The sequence below is a fragment of the Mizuhopecten yessoensis genome, unplaced genomic scaffold (genome assembly GCF_002113885.1).
Source record: "Mizuhopecten yessoensis strain PY_sf001 unplaced genomic scaffold, ASM211388v2 scaffold5229, whole genome shotgun sequence".
NCBI classification, from domain to species: Eukaryota; Metazoa; Mollusca; class Bivalvia; order Pectinida; family Pectinidae; genus Mizuhopecten; species Mizuhopecten yessoensis.
The window spans coordinates 1,857,434-1,881,416 of NW_018405944.1; the positions used below are offsets into that span (position 1 = coordinate 1,857,434).

At 37.3% G+C, this 23,983-nt stretch overlaps 2 protein-coding genes across 4 annotated transcripts; one reads left to right on the top strand and one right to left on the bottom strand.

Moving 5' to 3' along the window:
- Positions 1-3,809: 3,809 nt before the first annotated feature.
- On the bottom strand, positions 3,810-6,686 carry LOC110450489 (disintegrin and metalloproteinase domain-containing protein 10-like). The gene has a single exon (XM_021498042.1). It carries the CDS (start codon positions 6,581-6,583, stop codon positions 4,133-4,135), a length of 2,451 nt encoding a protein of 816 aa, XP_021353717.1. The 5' UTR covers positions 6,584-6,686; the 3' UTR covers positions 3,810-4,132.
- Positions 6,687-7,124: 438 nt separating this feature from the next.
- On the top strand, positions 7,125-19,784 carry LOC110450453 (protein SDE2 homolog). 3 transcript variants are annotated; one of them, XM_021497990.1, is made up of 8 exons: positions 7,125-7,280; positions 12,694-12,811; positions 13,781-13,892; positions 14,930-15,099; positions 16,593-16,734; positions 17,100-17,307; positions 17,374-17,574; positions 19,026-19,784. In XM_021497990.1, exons 1-8 carry the CDS (start codon positions 7,161-7,163, stop codon positions 19,221-19,223), a joined length of 1,269 nt encoding a protein of 422 aa, XP_021353665.1. In that variant the 5' UTR covers positions 7,125-7,160; the 3' UTR covers positions 19,224-19,784. The 3 variants fall into 3 exon arrangements, with proteins under 3 accessions (XP_021353665.1, XP_021353666.1, XP_021353664.1); XM_021497991.1 differs by having other exon boundaries at positions 17,440-17,574; XM_021497989.1 differs by having other exon boundaries at positions 17,100-17,574.
- Positions 19,785-23,983: the final 4,199 nt, after the last annotated feature.

Below are 23,983 nucleotides of genomic sequence, written 5' to 3' on the forward strand. Positions count from 1 at the left end.
GCATGTATTGTTTCATTACAGTAAAAAATTGTCTTTCAGAAACTTTATATGAAATATTAATATTTTTCTTTAAAAAAGTGTTCCATTTTGGGTAGCCTCATTCTACACGAATAAAACAAGAGTACCGCGGGGCGGAACAATATACGCCCGTCAAATACCATATAGTGTTATATACTTTCTTACATTGAAATAAAATCTGCATCATTCTAAGAGTGGTTAGCTGACATGCTATAAAAAATGTAGGAGAAAATCTCCGGACAAAAAATCAAATACTGAAATGAACAAAGGACAATAACTTTTGCAAAAATAGTCGAATCACAATTATTTTCAAGGAAACACAACAACATATTATGTTTATTTAGCCTACTTAGTTTCAAAGAAATCCATCAAAAAATTTAGGAGGAGATCTCCGGACAAAAAAAATTCAAATACTGAAATGAACAAAGGGCAATAACTTTTGGAAAAATTGTCGAATCAAAATTCTTTTAAGGGGAGACACAACTTCATCTCATGATTATAATGTATATCAAGTTTCAAAGAGATCGGTCGAAAAATGTAGGAGGAGATTGCCGGACAAACAAAAGTTCACGCCGGACGGACAACGCCATACCATAATACTCCCGTCAAATTTGAAGGGTGTATACAAAGGGTGTACCACAAGGCGTGCCATTATCCCCGCACCTAGCTCATCTTACGCTAGCCAAAATTTTAAACTCAGAAAAAGACTCAAAAAAACCAAATAAATTATGATTGTCATATCGGTTGTACATGTATACTACTTTCTGGCACCAAACAATATATAAAAAAAATCATTATTTCTGAGATTGTGACAATTATAATTTCCCTGCCGAGCAGAGTGAGGCGAATTTGTTTTTCTGAAGATGTAATACTAAACTTGTTCAAGCACTGACAAGCGTAGAAAGCTAGAATTTATCGGACATTATTTTCATTGTCAAACAGATCGAATAAGGCATAGAATAGTTTTCTGAGTTTGCGGTATTATTCCAGTATTTATATTTTATGATGGCCGAGCGCTTTACAGTACATAGATATACAATTAATACAATTAGGATATAAAATTTTGAGGAATTCGCAGGAGCTGCCTTATCAGGCGCTAACTACTAGTCCTATGCCACCTTGCTAATATATCCCTATGTGTGTATGCCTGCATGTGTGCTAGAGATGTATTGTGTTCTGTTTGTAGTGGGAACGTGCTTCCAACGGCATCTGTTTTTATAGTGCCACCTTACTTGAATGCTACATCACAGATACCGCAACATCCACCCTAGACCATTTTATACTCCACCTGGGTTGTTGGAGTTGTGTGAGCAGGAGAAAAACGCTTTCTCTGATATTCCATGTGTGCGACGCAATGGTAAAAATGTAGGTTTTTGGTTTAAATGTTGATGTTTGTGTCATGCCTTTCATGTGCATGTAGTTTAGGCGAGCATTTTGGTAATTAAATATTAATTTATTTTGTTATAAATATGAATTATGATTTGACTGCTCGTCTTTTATTCTGAATTTGTATGCATGCATATGTACAAGGGCAACACCTGTTAAAAAGGATATATATATATATATATATACATGCCAGGCTTTTATGCTAACATTGGTTATTATTCACCTGATAACGTGGTGCTAAGGTGGATGCTTTATTGTCTTTGAAATTTTTGAAATTTACATTTTCTAACAGGTATAATAAATCACTCCAGGTGATCATGTGTACATGAAACCACAGGTGAAAATACAGGTTTCTCTATCATGAAATGGACTCTACCTTTGAAATAACAATTAACATATTTACCTAATTCCAACAGATGGTTTTATCCTCTCTCAACGGACAGGGTGATCACCACACCGTGACATTAGAACAATACGATTTAATCATTAGTATAGGTAGACAGTCCGTTGAGCCTTCACCACTGACCTGACTGGAGACCCTATTAATATATAAACAAAAGAGGATTAATCCCCTATTGTTTAGAGTATACGTAGTGGACTCCTTGTTTGGGCAACCCCCTTAGGCATAAATAGATATTCAAACTGCTGCTTGCCATAGAAAATCATAGTTCACAGGATGGTTGATATTGGAAGAAAATCCCATAGGAAAAAGAGGAAAATCTTCAAAAACCTAGAAGTCGGGATTATTTTTTGACACAGAAAAAGGGTGTTGCCCGGGCAACTAGGGCAACACCCCTGGGACCGCCACTGGTGTGACACGATTTATACCTTAAATCTCGATTATGTGATAAATAAGGATCTTACATTCGTTTTCATTTCATATGAAATTTATGAAACTCGTCACGAGATTTTCATTTCAGCTCGCCAGAGGCTCGCTAAATTGAAAAAACTCTTAAACTCGTTTCGTAAATATCATGAAATTGAATCTCATGCAAGATCCTATATATATATATATATATATATAAACCTACATTGCGCCTTTAAAATAGAGGAGGCCGGGTATGAATTTTAGTACTATCCCGCACCCTACTGTCATTACTGATGAACGATAACAGAAGAAAGCGACAAATATATCAACTTTAAAAAGTCTGTTTTCTATCACTGTCTTTTACCGTTAATGTTTCAAAATACTATGGTTTATTAATATGAAAAAAACTGACTAAACTATCTCCTCATTTTGTTGATCTTAAAAGGACATTTATCACATAATCGGCCTGTTATCCAGTGAATTCGCCGAAGTAATATTTTTACATATGTCACTAGTGTAATATACCCTGGAGCGTTTTTCCTTGGCTGTGCCAGTCAAAAATCGATTGTTACGTCATAATATGGACAATGACGTGACGTCATAAATTGTGAATGGCGCAACAAAATGGCTGTCTCAGTTTGATTAAGCCCTCTACATTTTGGCTTTAAAACCCGTCAACATGTAAGTTTTCTGAGTTATGTGATAAAAAGTATCTTAAATTTGTTTTCATTTCATATAAGCTTTTATGAAACTCGTCTCGAAGTTTAAATTTTTTAATTTAATTTAAATTCATTTAAGATCTTATATATACACACATGTACTACTGTCTATCAGTATCGTGGCTGGTCAGTTGATGTCTGGAATTGATATCAAACAGCTAACCGCTAGCATTCTCTTTGGTAGAGTGCAGAGAAGATATATATATATTCCCCTGATGAACCTCTCGAGAGGATAAAACGCTAGGGAATTCAAAGAAACTCTTATATATGATAACAAGTACAGGAACATGATAATTTATTACAGTTTAGCTATGTTTAGACCTAAACTGTTATGTTCATTGTAATACTAGACGCTTTAGGGTTTAAGATTAACTTTCGGTCTCGATGTCGAAAATAGACCATACCTTAATTCCTGTTAAAAAAAATCACACTTCGAGCGGATGAAAAAAATGCTTGGTACCTTGGAAAGTTGTTATTTTTGCTTTCACAGATATCAATGCAGAATGTATTCTTTCATAGACATTGTCTCCGTGTCTTCCATAAACACACGCCATTTCGATGTTTCAAAGTTTTAAGTAATATTGATTTTATTCGTAAACCCTTCATTATCATTTTATTATTAATTCATTAAATGTTTTCATATTCATGAAGTTGACGTCAGTCATATTTGTTTGGGTTTTATCTTCAGTCGAGTCAGGGAACTTTCATTTTAGATCAATCCAACATTTGCTGACTCCCATAGACTCCATACAGTGGACTAGTAACGTTTTAAATGAAAGGTTTAAGCCTGACAACGGACAACGCGTCACTGACCATAAGGGCAAGGTGTGCTAAAAATCAATACCTGACAAATACATACTCCAACGACGGTGTGCCTTGTAGATTTAAATTTAATATGTAATTAATGCAAAGTTTTTTTCGGTTACTGGCAACACTTTTAATATTGTCATGCGATTAAGATGTCAAACATATTATTGTACTGAAATTAAAAGCTAATTAGTTTGAAGTGTGTCCACTGACTCGCTGTTCCAACGGCCAGACAAGAAAATGCCACTTAAAGCCACCATGATAAAGCTTTTGAGATGCCGTTGTTGTGTTTGTAGTCCTATGAAGAACCGTTTTAAATATGATATATATTCCTATCGACAAATGAGTTGACACCATGACCTTTTGACATATGGCCACCTCCAAACGTGACATTTCATTGGTCATATGTAACCATCCGTTTGATTGGATAACCCTTAACAAGGAGGAGTCTGACCGCCACATCCTCCGATGTACACTTCCGGCACAAGTCGGCAATAGTTCCGGTTGTCGCCGTTGGAAATAAGTTGACCAGTCGAGAAACTGCTTCGGTAAACTCACGCTGAACAGCGCCTTCCTTTACCTTCTGTATTTTCTCGGTATATTTTGTATCAAGCTCCTCGAGTTGTTTTTTTTGTCGCTCTTTCTCGAGGTTCGCTTGTTCAGTAACTCGCAATAGCCTACCCATTCGATACGCGTCAACGTGTGTATTGTCAAGTTTCTTCTTAGTGATAATGAATATGAAAATAAAGATTGCAATCCCTAGCACAGCAATCACGATGTAATACCAGTAATTTGCTAACCAAGTTTTTATATCTTCTAAATTCTCTTCGTTAAACATTTTACCGAGACGTTTGATGACGTCATCAGGGTTATTAAGCATACATTTGTGTTTTTTATCACAAACTCCAGCATTGTTGTAACACGTTGCCCCGGCGTCTTGGTAAAGGACCTCACCGAAAGTCCCCAAGAGACCAAAATTGTGCGCAGGTTGACATTTTGTTGAATTGCCAGAACGACAACACAGCATACACATATGATCATCCACACCTGTGCATTGACAGGTGTGCATGTCTCGCGATTCACATATGCTTTCAACACAGACACCGGCCTTGCACGCTTTCTTTCCGCCAGCACAGATAATTCCATCCAATAGAAAAAATCCGTCTGGACATTCTCCACTGGTTCCGTCGCATAACGATTCCTGCTTACACTGACTTGCCTCTGCACATTTGTGACTATCAGACGCGGGGATGTAGGTACAATTCTGTCTGCAACACGGAGAAAATTTCCACGAGCACACTTTACCTTGGTGTCTTCGGAAATTGCACGGCCTATCAACTTCAAATACGACGTCAGAAGGCACACAACAGGTATCACCATAGAAAGTACACAATCCGGAACTGCCACAGTCACACTCCTCTCCCGCCTCCACAATGGCATTCCCACAAACTGGTCCCGTTTCTGCATTTAGACATGATCCCTTGTTCACAATGACCGGGTAAATTTGACTTAAACTACAACTTGAAAATATATTGTTGTTTGGACTGGAACCATCTGCTGCATAAGGAAACATTATGTAGTTTCCTAAATCGTTTCCGGGTGAACAAGACGCGTCTGCTGCACTGTCATGAATACTACCAAAGCTATGTCCGAACTCATGGGCAAGCGTCAGTGATGATCGGTAGCTCGGAATCCTACTGCCGTAATTATTAAGTGTTACAAGAGCTGTGTTAAAGTTGAACGTTTTCCCAGACAGATTAATCCGCGTCTGACATATTCCTCCTGGAGGACCATAAACATCCGAGTTTCCAATCCAAGCAAGACCCACGACTCCATCTTTAAAGTCGCGAAAAGTAAAGGCAATGCCGAGACAGAAATCGTCGAAATTATACTTAGAAAACTGGTTTAGATAATCATAGACGTCAATGCTGTTTGCCGTCTTGTAATCATCCACTGTTTCGTTAGGGTATATGGATATAGCTGTGACAGTAAAACCAACGTTATCTCCCTTGCCGTCTCCGTTAAAGTCTGTACTTCTGAAAATGTGGTCTGCACTTCCGACTAAGTACATTATTTCGGCGATAGTTTGAGAGCGCGACGACTGGCCTACGCCGACGAAGAACAGGTGATCTACTACAACATGGAGCGAACACGAATGCGAGAAAGTCGCTGCTCGCCTTGTTCTGCTACGTTTTTTTCGAACACTGTTTAAAACCCATGGCGCTTGCATTCCTGTACTGTTAACTGTATGACAATTTTCTTTTAGTTTGAATTGATCAGGCGGATTTTGATCGACTAAATCAGCTTTTTTATAAATGATACATATTTGATTTGAACCGTTTACTATTTCAGAGCTATACTTTGACAAGGGTTCCAAATACAATATCTCGTTTTTAGTCTGTACCATACCATCAAATGTTCCTCCGTTTAGCTTTCCATACACATACGAACCCTTTTCTCCCATCACAGACCCTGAAAACACCGCTGCCAGGCCCATAGCTGAGAGTCGACCGCCTGACCAAGCTGATCTTCCCATAGTCACAATTAAATTTGGAGACAGAACACTTCTGTCATGATGAAGAACCAGCGTGAAATTCATCTCATATGCATTAAATCTGATTATTTTGTCAGCATATTCGTAGTCTTGTCTTTCTGATGATGTAAACTTGTTTGATATATTCAAAAGTACAGTTTTATAGTCTTTCACAAATGTCCTGATATTCTCATCTCCAGATCCAGTGTTTCTGTCCTTTCCTGTCGAGCGGATGTTGTGAAAGCAGTTAACGCTTAATACATTCACTGCTGTAAGGATGATGAAAAGATGACACACTATTCGTGAAAACATGTTTTAGTTCAATTTCGCTGGCTATATACTTTATCAACTATAGGAGCCTGGGCAACCTACGAACCAAACTCTGATGAGAAAGTCATCCTTCCTTCTATTCATATTTTCCCGGAACAAAACTACCAAACGCGCTGCATCCTGGGAGGAAAAGGTATCGGAAAATTAAAGTAAAATCATATTTCATATTTCCGGATTAAATATATTTTCAAATAAAAGAATTAAAAAAAAATAAAAAAAAATGCTGATATGAATTTGCCTTTAAAAGGTTAAAATCGCAATTAAAATAATGAAATTGCGATATTACTTTTCTCCGATATGTTTTGAGATTGTCCCCAAAGGATATGTAACTGTTAGCAGATTTTTTAAAGTGTCAAGATCAATACCCATGCCAATGTTATATTAATTTAATCGATACGGAATATTACAGCTAAAATATGAGTATTATGAATTAAATATTTCAGTAAACGTGCAACATTCTAATAAATGTTTTAAAATCCGGATCATCGACATTGAGTCCTACTTCTTTATTACAAACAATGTGTTGTTTCCTGTTTTCGAAAACGACTGATGAACGAAAATGAACGACAATATTTGTATCGTAGATCACTCTCTTGGAAACTGCTGTCCTCATTTTCATGAATATGCCGAAGATATCACGTTTCGTGATTTATTTCCATCGTCATATTCTTCTGAAAGGGTATGGAACGTGTAACTTTACGAATTATTGATGAGTTTTTTACAGGGCTGCGGCTTGATCACAGGTGACAAATGTTCGTTACAAATGAGAATATTTGTGAAATCAATGTATGTTAGAGCATTTCTATATGCTGTGAGAAAAATGTACAATAAACAGGTTGAGTACACACTCCCCATATTGGATAATATATACTATATTAATAATATAGTATGTATCTAAAGTTCTATTGACTATATATCCACCCACAGGACAAAGGTGTTTGAAATTCTGTGGCAGGGTTCAATTGTACATAGGATTAAGGTCGCCTTCTAGCTTCGAACTAGGGGGAAATTCCCTTTAGCTCAGTGATAGAGCGTCCGACTAGGAACCTGGAGATCGAGGGTTCGATCCCCTGTGGAAGCACACTATTCTCTTTCCTGTTACAAATGGTGTCCTAGTCCGAATTATTCTGACGTTTTATCGACTTTTTTCATATCAGTCTGTCGTCGATTAACGTCAGAACTCCGCCCCTCTATAATATGCGGGAAATATGCGACCTGCGCCCGGAGCGCACTTCAAACTGATATTTTAGAAACAAATCGTCACTTTCACACACATGTCGCACATGGATCGAAAGATCTATTCTTCAGGCGCAAGGTGGTATCAATAACATGTTTCATAGATCATAACGAAAAGCATTTTCCAACGTTTTCTATACCAACCCATGTTTTTTATGGAAATTAGGCCATGAGAAATGTCGCATGACTGGACGAGATCTCGCGTTACCGAAGGTATTTCCCAACGTTATGACGTAGGCCGGCAAGATTTTAGTCACGTGGCATTGGAAGGCGGGGCTATCAAAACACTAGAGTAAAACAGAGTGAGTTTGAAAAAAAATGTTTTTAGTGATTGTTTTAGTTGTTTGAGGCATTTTATGTATGTTCATCTTGTGCATAAAGAATAGATCTTTCAATCCATGTGCGACATGTGTGTGAAAGTGACGATTTGTTTCTAAATTATCAGTTTGAAGAGCGCTCGGGGCGCGGGGCGCATATTTCCCGCATATTATAGAGAGCTGGAGTTCTGACGTTAATCGATGACAGACCGATATGAAAAAAGGTTGATAAACATCAGAATAATTCGGACTAGAAGCAGTAGTGGGCATAAAATTATAGTGATTAAATTGTCAGAAACAACAGGGGGAGGGGGAGGGGGAGTGGGTATATCATTTACTGTTAATCTATGAATATAAAACGTCAAATATATATGTATAGGAAACAATGGCCAGTGTACAATCAGGTTATTGTAAGTAACGGTCACTTCTACCATTCTTTGTGGTCAGTACAATTACCATTTACCATAAAGAACAATCGATGATCTGTGTTGAAAATTAAATCAACGGATTAGAAAAGTATATCAGCATCAAATATCAAAAATAAGTTCGATAAATATCATACAATCATATACTTCAGTTGAGATATATGCATGATGTATAGCTTAAACTACTGTAGTTCCGTAAATAATAAATTGAGCGAAATTTAAGTCCATGATTTGGTTTAATAATATTTCACGATACATTTAACCCTCTCATACCCTCGTGTCACATTCGAAATAAACATCATACACTCTGAAATAAACAATAGCTTACTTCATTAGGGTGTTGACCATTATTTCTATTCCCGGTTGTGACACGTAATTGCTTCTATTCTTAGAATGGGGGTTGTAAGTGATTTAATAGCTTCAAATAGAGCTACAATGCAATACTGCATTGTTTTTAAATGTACCGACTTTTAAATAAAACTTTGAATTGAAGTGAATAAAATTGAATGAAAATTTACAGTTCAAGGTAAAGTTCAAATATGTTTCAGTGTCACACTTTAGAGGTCATATAGATATATTTAAAATACGCGTAATAATATATCCGCCAATATTTAGTCACGTCGGTCTGAAGTACATTTTTTAGTATGAATTACAAATGTGTGAGACATTAATCGTGTACACGTTAAAATGACCATTTACCGTTTTATATTGATATGACCATCGGGCGCCTAGCTGCCATATACTTGTAAGCAAAAAGCAGTTACATGCACATCGAAAATTCTCAAATGTATATTTCTTTTTTTATTATTTTGTGCCCGGTTGGCCGAATTAGCAGTTAAATGTACATTCTTTTAAAAAAAGTTTATTTGGCTGTTCTTGTACTTCATAATAATAAACAAAAGATTCTCCTAACAATTCACAAGGGGCCGTGGTGGCTATAAGTGGCGTCTGACAAGTAAAGTCGAATGTGTGGATCAATTTCCTTACCTAGGTGTTATTCTAAATTACAATAATAAATTCACTTCTATCCAAAAACAATTACCTATCCAAGGACTAAAAGCTATGTTTGCATTATTTTCATAGGGTTCATCATTAAACTTAAATGTAAAACTATGCTACACCTTTTCGATGCATATGTTAGTAGTATCCCTTTTTATGGAAGTGAAATTTGGTGTATGCACAAAGCTCCAGAGATTGAACATGTACATTTACGATTTTTTGTAAGAAATTACTTAAAGTGAAGAAATCGGCCAATAACAACATGGTATATCTTGAGTTGGGACGATTACCTCTAGTTTGTATGAGAAAAATTAGAATGATGAAATATTGGTTTAAGATCTTAATATCTTAAAATTGTATCATATCCACTTCTTATAGATTTTTTATTAAAATGTTGTAGTAAAAATGATTTCAACTGGGCTAAAGCAGTAAGAGATGAATTGAATAATCTAGGTCTTAGTGATGTTTTGTTAAATCCATGTATTTCTCAGCAAAATGTGTTATTACCATTGATAAAACAAAGATTTATTTATCAAGGCATACAATCCCTAAGGGCCTCAATGGAAAACTCTCCAAAATGTTTATTGTTTAAAAATATTTTTTTGATTTTGGAGAATCATTACAATTTTACCTCAAAAAATATATACCAATGAAATATCTCATTTGTTAAAAACGTCCGAATAATTCAGACTCTGTAGTGACAGGGAGTTAGAACCTGGGTTGTGGTGTTCGAGGGCTAACACATTTAAAAAGGGGGGAGTAGTGTGGCAGGGTTCAATTGTACATAGGATTAAGATCGCCTTCTAGTTTCAAACTAGGGGGAATTTCCCTTTAGCTCAGTGGTAGAGCGTCCGACTAGGAACCTGGAGATCGACGGTTCGATCCCCGGTGGAAGCACACTATTATCTTTCCTGTTACAATTCTATTTACAGTCAGAATTTCAAACACCTTTGCTTTGTACAGGGGTTCGTAACAAATGTCTGAAATACACATATGCTTATGTGTGCTGTGACCCATGGGCCTGTTGGTTTTTGCGGAACAATCGGTACATCCGTGTTTAAATGTAACATTTTTTGGGTATACATACTTGCCAACTTTTTTTAAATTTCCATAGGGGAGATTCTGCATGCTCAAAATTAAAACATAAATAAGATGGCTGTATACACCCCCTAGAGACATAATAACCCTTCAAAATGACATATTTTGAGTTGTTCTTTCAGATGAAATCATTAGATCTTAGAATATAGGAACAGTTAAGCAAAATCACTGGTTGAAAACACTTAATTTAAGGGTCCAAAATCGAGAGTCTCCATCCTACATAGGGAGGGTGGCAAGTATGGGTATAAATCCTGGCGGACCTGCTAAAGTTTGTGTAAGCCTTACAAGACTTGGTCAAGGTTCACCTGAAATCAGCATCAGATTACTTGGTCCGACCTTATTTCATAAACGAACAACTCTGGTCGAACTCAGGGCACGGTCCTCGGACCTGTCCTATTCCTTGTTTATATAAACGACCTTCCGGAAAATCTTCACTACAGTAAACTCCAGCTATTCGCTGACGATAGCATTATCTATCACGAAGTCTCATCTACTGCAGACTGCGATAAACTTCAATTAAACCTTGAAGCTGCTGCCAGGTGGGAAGCAGATTGGCTAATGGCTTTCCACCCGGGTAAATGTACCTCACTATCAGTCACTCACAAGAGAAAGCCTAAGAAATATAATTATATCCTTCATGACCAGGTATTGGAATCTGTCCCAGCTGCCAAGTACCTGTGGGTGACACTACAGTCGATCCTGGAGTGGAACACCCACTGTGACAACGTTACATCTAATGGTAACAAGGCCCTTGGTTTTCTTGAGAGAAATCTTAAGATTTCAAACACCAATATCAAGGCCAAAGCTTACCAGTCACTTGTGCGACCCAAACTTGAGTATGGTACTTGCGTATGGGACCCCCATACACAGCAAAATACAAACAAAATTGAAATTTAACGACGTGCAGCTAGATATGTATGAAATAACTTCCATAATACAAGCAGTGTGTCAGGAATGTTAGAAAATCTCCTTTGGCAACTCCTAGCTGCACCTCGTCTAAAAACATGACTTGAATTCCTATTGACAGTAGAACCAGAAAATCAAATTATCAAAACTTCAGACATATATCCGCAACAAACGACACCCTTAAATGGTCCTTCTTTCCGCGCACCATAGTCCAATGGAATGCCCTCCCTGCAGCCATTGTAGACAGTGCTACTGTAGACACCTTCAGAGATCAGCTGACTCCAGCTGTACTCGCACCTCTCCTGCACTAAATACTACTTATGTATATAGTTTAATGTTTAATCCAAAATAACAACAAAAAAAATAACAAAAAATCTTTTTAACTAATTTTGCGTCCCCCCCATGCACTCCAGGTAATCTTCTATGCCAAGAAGGTCTGGTGAAACTATAAAGAAGAAGAACCGGTTCAACCGTTTGGACAGCGATAAACGAAAACGGACCAGATTAGTATAGCATATATGTATTTCAGACATTAACAACCTCTGTGATCTACCTATGATTAATAGCTGTAAGATTTCAGTTTTGATAAAACTTGGTTTTAATAATGATACTATTGTAGTCAGGTGTTTACTACAAGAACCATAATGGTTTGAGGTATTTTTCGATTTCTTTTAAAAACAATACTTTCATTTGATGTCTTTTTAAATCAAAATAGTGATAACCTTTTAATTAATTTGATTTAAATGTGGCTGTGTTGTTTTCTTTTAGAAAGAAAGAACATTATGTGAAAATATTTCATGGCGCAAAAGACCTATTTCAGATCTCTATTTATCATAGTGTAAACTAATTGTATAAAACAACAACAATAGCTCAGAGGAGTTTTGTTACGATGGTACTTAGAGTACAAATGTTGTAATTTGTGGTGAAGGTTATTAGCCCACAAGGGGGGATTCTTCACACTTGATTGCACACAGTAGAAATTATTGTGTTTGCAATCATGGCTACATATATAGGCTACATATTTTCAGATTGAATTGACACCAAGTATTGAAGTAGATGTTTTGAGCAGTATTTTATAGTACATATTTAAAACTTTATATTTTACTTTCAGACTTTTCCAGAAGAAGAAATATACCTAACAAGTAATGGAAAAGTGGTGCATGTTGGTGATGTCCTTCATCCCGGTCGTGTGTACCATGTCATTCCGAGGCTACTCGGAGGAAAAGGAGGTACGGAAACTTAAATATCCTTTCGATTTCAAAATATCACATTATTTATACTAGTGTGGCAGATTTTAATTGTACATAGGATTACAGTCACCTTCTAGCTTCGAGCTAGAGGGAATTTCCCTTTAGCTCAGTTGTAGAGCGCCCGACTATAGGAACCTGGAAATTGAGGGTTCGATCCCCGGTGGAAGCACGCTATTCTCTTTCCTGTTACACTAGAAACATATACAATAAAAAAAAATCTTGAATACAATAAAAAAAAATCTTGATCACAACTCCACAGAGAATTATTAAGACCCGCTACTTACTACGTTACTTTATAAGTGTCTGAGTGTTTGAGTTGTATTTCAGAAGAAATCAATCTAGCATAACATGTATTAGTTTCTGTTAATATACCTCTGCAGTATATTTTATAAACTTTGCATCTTGACAAAAGTAGTAAGGAATTATCATCTGGTTAATGATCAGATCATCATTCATGTAGCCTTAGAAAAATGTGGGGGTTTTTTGGTAAAAGATTACCAGTCTCAGAAGATCCAGTGATTTCTTAATAAATATTTCAGTCCTGGAGTCGTGCTTTTGTTGTTGGACTTGCCCAAGAACGAAGTTTTTTTCACTACTCCGCCTTAAAATGTATATTATGTATTTTGCTTTATGTTGATCCAGACTAATTGAAAGGAGATTTTACAAAAGTTTCTCTCAATAAAGATTTTGCATAATATTGTGTATTTTCAAGATTTATATTACCGTAAAAACCCATGTAATTTGCGTACCTATGTAATTTGCGCAGGTACATTTTGAGGCTGAAAATCCCCAAAACGATGTTCAAGTTCCGAAAATCGATCTCTGAAAATGAAAGGCAAACCGCTTGGGATTCTTAGGATTTTTGTAGTATGTTTATTATAAGTGAGTTCATAAGTATTGTTTACAGGTACAATGATGGATGTATATGATAGAATTTATCTTGCATAGGGTTTGGGTCCATGTTGCGAGCCATAGGAGCCCAGATTGAGAAAACAACCAACCACGAAGCCTGTCGTGACTTGAGTGGACGGCGTTTGAGGGATGTTAATAACGAGAAACAGTAAGTAACAAAATTCCCTCACAAAAGTTGAACTACACATATACATTACCTGGTAATACATCTGCACATTTTTCATCATGTTAACATGAAGGGGAGACTCCAAAAAAAGAGACAATAGACCATTAAAAGTGCTGTGAAATCAGGGCCCATATTCATGAAACCGTTCCCATGCTCAAGCATGGATTTTGTGCTCAAGCATAATTTCTTGTTCCTGTTATAAATAATTTTTAAAATCTTATTTTGTCAAAGGTTTTGAAGAAAAATTGAAGAGACTCCAAGCCGAATACCATTTTCAATATTTATAATTGACGTTTTGATCGTTGACATGATTTAGGTGAGTTACAAGAAAGCTGGCTTGAGTACAGAATAAATGCTTGGGCATGAGAACGGTTTCGTGAATACGGGTCCAGGTGTTTTTCTTGGCCAAATTTTTGCAGTCTTCCGAAACAACATTTCTTTGTTACATGAATTTGTGGATTACGGGTATCCAATCAAACGAAGAATTGTTTTATATCAAACATGTTAGCACTTTGTGGACCTATATGTATTTTGTGGATGAATATTACTAAGGAAATCAATGTAATTAAAACCCCCACGAAAGTTTATGATTTCACAGTATTTGAAGAATAGCAAGTGAGGATACATTTGAAACTTGAAAATAACTCTAGCACTGACTTTGGCTATCACATACAGTAGAAACCTATGTAATTTGAGCAGGTACTTTTTGAGGCTGAAAATCTGAAAAAAAAGCTTCTACTCGAATATTTTGCGCACCAAAAAAATCTGGAAAAAAAAACATGTTCATGCTCCGATTTTTTTTTTATATTTCTTATGTTTTTTGTCATTGATGTAAAATGATATTAAAAACCAAGAAGAAACTACGTAAAATGTGTATTTTGTTGTTTGTTTTCTTTGAATTATCCGATATAAGGAAGCAGGCATTTAGATATACAATGGTTGATGTATGCTATCTGCCCTTACACCTATCGTATCTAAACAAAGCCTGTACACATTTTTATGATATTTTTTTAACAAAGATTGAAAGATTGGCTTGGAAAGAAAGCTGAAAAGGAAAAAGAAGAAGAAGAAAAGAGACAGGAAAGACTGGCTAAGAGGCGAGCCTTACCCAATCACAAATTTGATGACCCTCAGTATGACCAACAGAAAAATAGAGTTGCTGAAAATTTGGAAGATGCTCTTCAAAAAGGTAAAAAGAACAATATTTGTTTAGCCCTTTCACTTTCAAAAGGTGGACTGATCAAATCGCCCTTTCTTTATTTTTTTAGCCCTTTCACTTTCAAATAGTGAACTAATCAAATCGCCCTTCGTCCATGGTCTGTTGTCCATCTGTTTCTGAAAAAGTGCTCAACATATCCCTAGCTTTGATCCATAGTTGTGCATGCTTCATATTAAGACTGCTCGGAAAAAACAAGATGGCTGTCAAGCAGTTGTGTTAGATTTTAAGAGTTCATGTTTGTTATCACCATTTCTCAATACTTGACAGATCTTTCTCAATTTCATATGTAGGTTCTCCCTGACTCATAATGTAGTAGCTGTGTGCTACCTGGGGTTCATCATGTCAAAGAGTACTTACCAAACACATCCAAATGTTTAACTGTTTATTCACTGGTCCGCACGGCCCTCTTCATAGGGAAGAGGTTCTTTCCATTGTCCGACGACCGCACAATAAAAGTATTTATATTGTGGACACTACTTGTGGACAGATAAGCGTGGTCTACGATTATCAAGCTCAGTTGAAATCAACACTCGTGCGCAATGCACTGCACAGCCACATGTTGACCACTCACTGACCACTAGCTAAACTTATAAAAATAGCTAACTTTTGAACCCAGTCAAACAGGTTTACAATCAATATTACACATGTACAATGTATGTATCACAGACACTTGCGAATACAGACTTTGCACATATATGTAAAATTTTAACATTATATATATATACATTACCGGTATATCTATACATGTCATTGTTTAATGACACTGCTACAATAATTGTATGATCCATTTTGAGACAAGTTAGAAAAAACAAGACAGTTACAGGTACTAGTTAATCAACTTGGATTTTTACCCTTCAAGTTTGTTGTTGTTATTTCTGAAGAAGTACTCGACAGATCTTTCTTATATGTAGGTTCACCATGGCTGGTCTACAGTTATACATGTTTCATTTTGGGACTGATCAGAATAAAGAACGGCCACCAGACTGCCATCTTGGATTTTGACAGTTCAAGTTTATTATTGCTTTTTCGCATTAAGTAAACAATGACATCACTTTGAAAAGACACTTTCAAACCCAGTGGTATGGAATTAAATCAAAATTTACCACATGATGCATTTATTGTTGACAAGACTATCAATGCAACAGATAAGAGGAAAGAAGATTTATATGAAATAAGCAAACTTACCAGGTACATCGAACTAATGAAGATCTTACAATGGAGGGTGCCAAGTTCCCTCTGAGATCTCTTGTTTCTTTTTGTAAGTAACTTATATTTGTATTGACTTCTTTTGCTTCCCAGCAAATAATGATATGATTTTAGTATATGGCATTTAGCAGTTTTATTCTCATGTTTGTTCACTGAAATGAATTTTGTATCACTATACCCTATTCCATCAGTATTTTATATGCTGCAAAATTTCTTTATAGTAAGTCAAAATTCTGTGATGTCTAAATTTCTGTTAGGATTACAAAAGACACACACCTCCTCCAGTGCATCACACAGTCTCGGAGCAGCCCCAAGCTCATCCAGTTCATCTGGGTGTCGGAAAAGGACAACAGACTCACACTCACACAAATCAGCCAAAGTTAAAAAGACCACAGAATGGTAAGTTTATAATGATACAAAGATAGGCAATTATTTTGCAAATTGAGGACACAGATATTTGGGTCCAGGATCCGGACTTGTGCATTCCCTATGGGAATCGGCCACATTTTGAGAATCCATGACACATCTTTTGTAAAAGGAACTTTTCGAGATTACAAATTCAAACATTTTTGCTAATGTTTTGTCAAGCACGTTACAAAATGTTATAAATCCTCAAGGTTTACACAATTTAGTATTTGAGAACTTATATTTCTAACCATGAAGTAAATCGCTTGAAAAAGCTTTGAATATTTCTACCAAATGTCTTTACAAACCATGAAAGAGATTGAACCAGCAAAAAGGTCAACCTTATCTACTTATTTCAGGCTTGGTATTGACATGGAAGATCTGAGTGATAGTGACAATAATGATGATGTCACATGTATAGTGCCGGAGACAGTGTCCCCAGGCTCTGGTTCTGACAACAGTGATACACAGTGTAAGGACAAAGGTGTTACAAAATGTGATGACAATAAGAACTTGTGTGAAAGTGATCATGCTAGTACTGGGAATGGTACAAGCAAGAATCCAGAGGAAACAAACATTGATATGACTGAGACCACAAAAGACAATAATTCAACTGGTAGCAAGAATACAGAGGAAACAAACATTGATATGACTGAGACCACAAAAGACAATGATTCAACTAGTAGCAAGAATACAGAGGAAACAAACATTGATATGACTGAGACTACAAATAACAATGATTCCAGTGGTAGCAAGAACGGCCTCTTGACAGCTTTACAAGCAATACCGCCAAAACAAGCCGAGACAGTGCAACAGGAAAAGGAACCCGAACAGGTGAGAATCATGAAATGTTTTTGAGCATTGTCGGAGTCAACAGTTGTGTTGTTCCAGTCTTTTTAAAACCAATTAATAAGATAAACTTTAGAGAAAGGAGTTGTATCCTTAGCCCATATTCATGAAACCGTTCTAATGCTCTAGCATGTATTTTACGCTCAAGTCTAATTTCTTGTTCCGGTTATAAATGATACAAAAATCTCATTTTGTCAATGATTTGGAAATCATTTGATGGGTCTTAAAGTGGAATACTGTATTCAATGTTTAAAATTGACTTTTCAATCATTTGACATGGTTTAAATGGGTAACAAAAAGCCTGTTTAAGCAAAGAATCCATGCTTGAGCATGAGGACAACTCTATGAATACCGGCCCAGGTCCGTTATCCTGAGTCCAATCCCATCACTGTAAATCACTGTAATCATGTTTTATATTTAAGGACCTCTATGCTTTGGAAAATTATATGAATCAATAATAAAGATCAATAAACCATTTGTAATCAACAACAATTTTGGCCTGGCAAGACAAGGATTCGAACCCTGAACCTCAGATTGATATACTGTCTCTCTAACTAACTCATGATCTACCTGGTGAGCAGAAGACTGTTCCAAGACATTTTATCCAATCACACTGCAGTTATATAAAAAATGAAATTAAGGTGAGATCAATGTATGTACAATCACACAGTGGAATCTCTAGTGTTTGGTCTGCAGTGGAAAACTCAACAATTTGTATGTTGATGTCAGCCAACATTTTAATACTATATTACCGTCCCACACACAATTTTCTGAGGTTTTTATATCAATAATTATCCTGTCACTAGGCGAACAATTCATTTGTCTGTTTTTTCCTTGTTAGCAATGGGAAATATCAAGAGTTATGCCCCTTGTTACACATGTTTACTTGTTTATTATAATCAAATTGTAATCACAGTAATATCATGATAATACACACGTCTGTCAGCGATGTGACGGTCACATTCCGCGCTCCGTGTACTGTTAGGATATTATACATAGTCGATGCCTAAGGATGTTAGAAAGAAACTCAAATCATCGGTGACATGTGGCTTATTCATGTTCAAATTGTCAGACATTGATGACAACGGTCACACATGTATGATGAGAACTACCAGTAGCTAAACGCTGTCGATGCGAAAATATATCAGTTTAAGTGAGTTTTGCGAGCTATTATTGCTTCGCCGATAGCCAACCTCTATCAATAATTACGTAATTTCAGGTACTCAAGTTGTGTGTTCAAACCATTGGAAACATTGTAAGCAGGGTTCGAACTATCACTAGACAGAAAATTATTATTTTCATTGTTCAAAAAGTGTGTTCGAACTATTCGCCTATTCGAACTGACCGAAGGTTTACCGTAACTGACATCTGCCGAGTGGCCTTTCTGAATAAAATGTACTCATTGTGATAATTTCAGTATGTTTTCTCTTTTTCAGGATGAACCACTGGATCTTGACAGTATTTCATCTGTTGAGGAGCTGGAAGCTTTCAGCCTTGAGAAATTGAAAAAGGAGCTGATGGCCAGAGGGATGAAATGTGGTGGGACACTAAAGCAGCGAGCTGAGAGACTGTACAGTGTAAGAGGTCTGACAACTGATCAAATCAAACCGTCTCTGTTGGCGAAACGGACATGAGTGAGCTGAAAATAACGACTGAACTCACTGAAAAAGAAAATAATAAGGTTTGAAGAATTTGTGCTACCGATTGGCTGTTTCTGTGCACACGTTAACCTTCTTCAGACCTGAATGATAAGGGAGGGGAGGGGTGAACAACTGGTTTGGGATTCAAGTTCTCCAACTGTTCTGCAGTAGAGGTGGCTGAAAAGTCAGTGAGATTCAATAAGTGTTCCGTCTTCAGGATCACCTCCATACTGGATCAGGCATGTCAGACTCCAGTATGAGATACAGTATGTGTGATGTCTACAGACCTACTGGATAAGACCTAACCAGCCAATATGCAAGACTCAATGGTGCGACAAGAGGAATAATAACCCATTGTGTTCATTATTGTCATTATTGTCACAAAACATGAAGAAATGGATTCTTTTGGTTGACATGATATTATTTCCATTATTCCTAAATATGTTTTGTACACTGCAACGGTAATGAGTACAGGTTGTCGCTAATTTTTAGCTCACCTGGCCCGAAGGGCCATGTGAGCTTATCCCATGGTGCAGCGTCCGGCGTCCGGCGTCCGGCGTCCGTCAACTTTTTCCTTTAAAATGCTACTTGTCCTGAATGGCTCAGAGGATTTTGACCAAATTTGGTCAGGAGCATCATTGGCCAAAGGGTTCTCAGTTTTGTATAAACGGAGGGTATAACCCCCCTGGGGGCAGAGGGGCGGGGCCAAATAGGGGGAAAATAGGTAAATCTTTAAAAATCTTCTTCTTCTCAACCAATAGAAGAATTTTGACCAAATTTGTCCTAGAGCATCTTTGGACAAAGGAGACTCAAGTTTGTATAAACGGAGGGTGTGGCCTCTTTGGGGGCAGAGGGGCGGGGCCAAATAGGGGAAGTAGAGGATTTTTTCTCTCCTACTATACAAGTGAAGGGATTTAAACCAAATGCAGTCTGAAGCTTGGTCAGGAGCATCATTGGCCAAAGGGTTCTCAGTTTTGTATAAACGGACGGTATAGCCCCCCCTCGGGGCAGAGGGGCGGGGCTAAATAAGGGGAAAAAAGGTAAATCTTTAAAAATGTTCTTCTTCTCAACCAATTGAAGGATTTTGACCAAATTTGTCCTAGAGCATCTTTGGACAAAGAAGACTCAAGTTTGTATAAACGGAGGGTGTGGCCCCTCTGGGGGCGGAGGGGCGGGGCCCAATAGGGGAAATAGAGGATTTTTTTTCTCCTGCTATACAAGTGAAGGGATTTTAACCAAATGCAGTCTGAAGCATGATTAGGGACAAAAGAATCAATTTTGTATAAACTGAGGTGTGTGGGCCTCCTTCTAAGGGCAGATGGGTGGGGCCCATTAGGGGAAATAGAGGAAAACATCAAATATCCTTCTCCTTTTGTACCGATGAAGGGATTTTGACCAAATTTGGTCTGGAGCATCATTGGCCAAAGGGTTCTCAGTTTTGTATGAACGGAGGGTATGGTCCCCCTGGGGGCAGAGGGACGGGGCCAAATAGGGGAAAATAGGTAAATCTTTAAAAATCTTCTCCTCAACCAATTGAAGGATTTTGACCAAATTTGTCCTAGAGCATCTTTGGACAAAGGAGACTCAAGTTTGTATAAACGGAGGGTGTGGGCCTTCTGGCGGCATAGGAGCGGGGCCCAATAGGGGAAATAGAGGATTTTTTTTCTCCTACTATACAAGTGAAGGGATTTAAACCAAATGCAGTCTGAAGCATGCTTAGGGAGAAAAGAATCAATTTTGTTTAAACTGAGGTGTGTGGATTCCCCTTCTTTGGGGCAGATTAGTGGGGCCCATTAGGGGAAATAGAGGAAAACATTAAAGATCCTTCTCCTTCTGTACCGTTGAAGGGATTTTAACCTAACCAAACTTGTTTTAGAGAATCTTTGGGCAAAGGGAATTGAATATTTATAAATGGAAGATGCAACTTTGTTACTTGTACTCCTTTGATAAACCTGAATGGTACTCAGCAGGTTTTAAATTGAAAAATAAAATACCAGGTGAGCTATTAAGGCCCCTGGGCCTCTTGTTTATTTTTTTTGTGAAAATGATAGAAATACCCTGTAATCGATTTCCATAATTTTCCTCATTTAGTTGTGCTTGCACAATTGTCCCAGAGAAAAAATAAATTTATTATGATTTGGCAAAAATAAGTAAAACAAATCACACAACATCAACAATCTAAACACATCTGTATGAGGAAATGATATTTATTTTACTACTGCAGATTCTTGTAAGAAGTTCTAAATAGAGAAGTATTTACGTATTCAATTTATATTAAAGTTCCTCGATGTATTCTGTGACAAATTGACAATTTACAACTTCACCTCCACATACATCAGATTTTTTACCTTAGAGAAAAGTTGTGGTTGGACGAAGATGATCATCCTTGATGACAGTATTAATATGGTACGCAAATCATGGCCACCCTCTGATGGCCCTGGCTGTTACGAGGACGTTAAATCTCAAACAAACGCAAAACATAAGAGGTGTACCTACAAAGTTTAATGGGAGAAGTGGGTGGCCGAAAGTCCACAAGTGTCATAGTCTGCTGCTGGATTAAAAGACCATTGCCTTGCGTTAACATATAGGATTATGTGTAAATCAATTTAAAAAAATTGAATTCATAAATTGCATTTGTTAAGTAAAATAAAACCAATGAAAATTAATTTTGTTTTATGTTTATTCTAACAAGAGGTCTATTGGGCCTGTATTTTTCACCTGTTACTTATTTTTGTCAGCAAGTGTATACATGTGACTTCCAGAGTTGGTCAAGGTTAGATATTAGTCTCCCACTGGTACTTCCAGTACTTCTGGTACTGTCAGTCTGCGTCACATTGTGCATGCAATATAACCTGTACAAGGTACTCATGATCTACCTGCATCCTGATGACCCTTGACCTCTGTATGTCACAGGGCAATTATCATAGACCTGTTGGACCTGTTGGAAGGTTTTGACACATTTAAGGTCAGTGACCTTGAAAATAGTTCAAGGTAATGAATTTGATTAAAATTGACAGCTCTTACGATGGCCAAAATATCATGCCCTTGACCTTGTTGGATGCTCAAAAGGAGTCGTTTGATGTCCTTAATTCATTTTAACACCTGTTCATTTGAAAACAAAATGATAATCCTTCCCCCAAGCATGCTACATGCCAAGTAACATAACCTCACGACTCTTTGTCATTCAGAAATTGTTTGAAAGTGTTATACCATCAGACCCATGTGACCTTGATAGTGGGTCAAAAAGTGATCAAACTTGATGCCCCTTCATCTAGCTTATGCTACAGTCTTCCTTCAAGAATTCCCTCTTTTCTTTGCACAGAAATTCAGGTTTACCTTCCAAATAAAAAAAATACACTAGAATTCATCCGGTTTTAATGAGGAAGTGGGAGGGTATCAAAGGAGAATGCACAGTGATCCATGGCGATGAGGATCCGAGGTAGAACCAGATATTTCTTACGAGGAAGCTGGACAAAGATTTAATAAAGTGCAAGGAATAATGAAAAGGGCAAGGGAGTTATCGGCTCTAAGCAAGACTAATGTAAATGTGCCTGCAGGTTGTGAAAACTTAACGTGAAGAGAGGACAATACATTGTTGTAAAGGCCAGACAACCGTTGATGGTAATCTTAACATTGGACTTTATTGAGGTAAGATCAAAGACAGTAGTTGATGAAAATAAAAATACTATATGGCTTGATATGTCTCTGGTACAGGTGAGAATTCAAACTTTTGATATCAATGATTTTGAAATGAGAGATAAGTGCAAAATTGACGTTATCAATAGATTCACTGACAATCCAATGGAGAACCAATGGAAGTGTTTCAACTTGTGAACAGTACATATAGGCACTTAGGTAAAATGTGAGTTAGATTAGAATTTGATGAATGCTGTCAACCAGGCTGGCCTTCCCTGAAACTTCAAGCATGAACATATCATTGGGCATCCTCAATATCCAGGGGTTACGCTCACCTTTGCTCTCTACACCCCTGGAATGTGTCTTAGCAAAATTGAAGGCTCAGTGTGCGTCACCTTGCTGATGAGACAAGAAGATCTAGACTAGTTCGATCAATTGATGTACATCAAAAGAATCTCGTGATCACCTAACGGGCTTTGAAGTTGGGCATCTCTCCTTTGTAATCTTCAAAGGACAGGTATCAGCCTAGCGATTGGTCAGGTTTTTTTACCTGAGACCAATCAAACAGCTGTCTTCGTGCCTTCAATTTTGCTATGACATATTCCAGGAGCGTAGAGAGCGAAAGTAAACGTTACCCCTGGATATAGAGGATGGTCATTGGTTATCGGGTATATAATGTAATGATGTTTGATGATGAAGTTTCAATAACAGCAGTGAAAAGAACTTGACGGACGGTCAGTAGATACTTGACACAATGGTTTGATATAAATATACAAATAAAATTAAGTTTTAAGATGTAGAAGATAGGCCTATTAGCCTCTTGACGAATCTCCACTGCCATCTCACAAGGCAGTGAAGAAAAGAATTTAAGGTCCCGTCCAAACCACAGGGACCTGGGAATATGTTACAGCTATATTTGGACCTAAACTAAGGTGTTCAAAGTAGTTTTACATGTTTATCTAGGGGTTTAGATCGACTTTCAGTAAAAATGCCATCCCCAAGGTCGGCTTACACTGATCGCAATTGCAGATCCCTCCTGCTGTAGTTGTGTCACTGTTTGCAGGGGCGGGTCCAGGTGAGGGCGTAATGGGCCATACGCCCCCCACCCCCCACCCCCC

Coding starts and splice junctions, on each gene's coding strand:
- LOC110450453 (XM_021497989.1), top strand. CDS start 7,161: ATGAACGACAATATTTGTATCGTAGATCACTCTCTTGGAAACTGCTGT. Junction 12,812..13,780: donor GCTACTCGGAGGAAAAGGAG/GTACGGAAACTT, acceptor TATCTTGCATAG/GGTTTGGGTCCATGTTGCGA. Junction 15,100..16,592: donor GGAAGATGCTCTTCAAAAAG/GTAAAAAGAACA, acceptor AATTTCTGTTAG/GATTACAAAAGACACACACC.
- LOC110450489 (XM_021498042.1), bottom strand. CDS start 6,583: ATGTTTTCACGAATAGTGTGTCATCTTTTCATCATCCTTACAGCAGTG.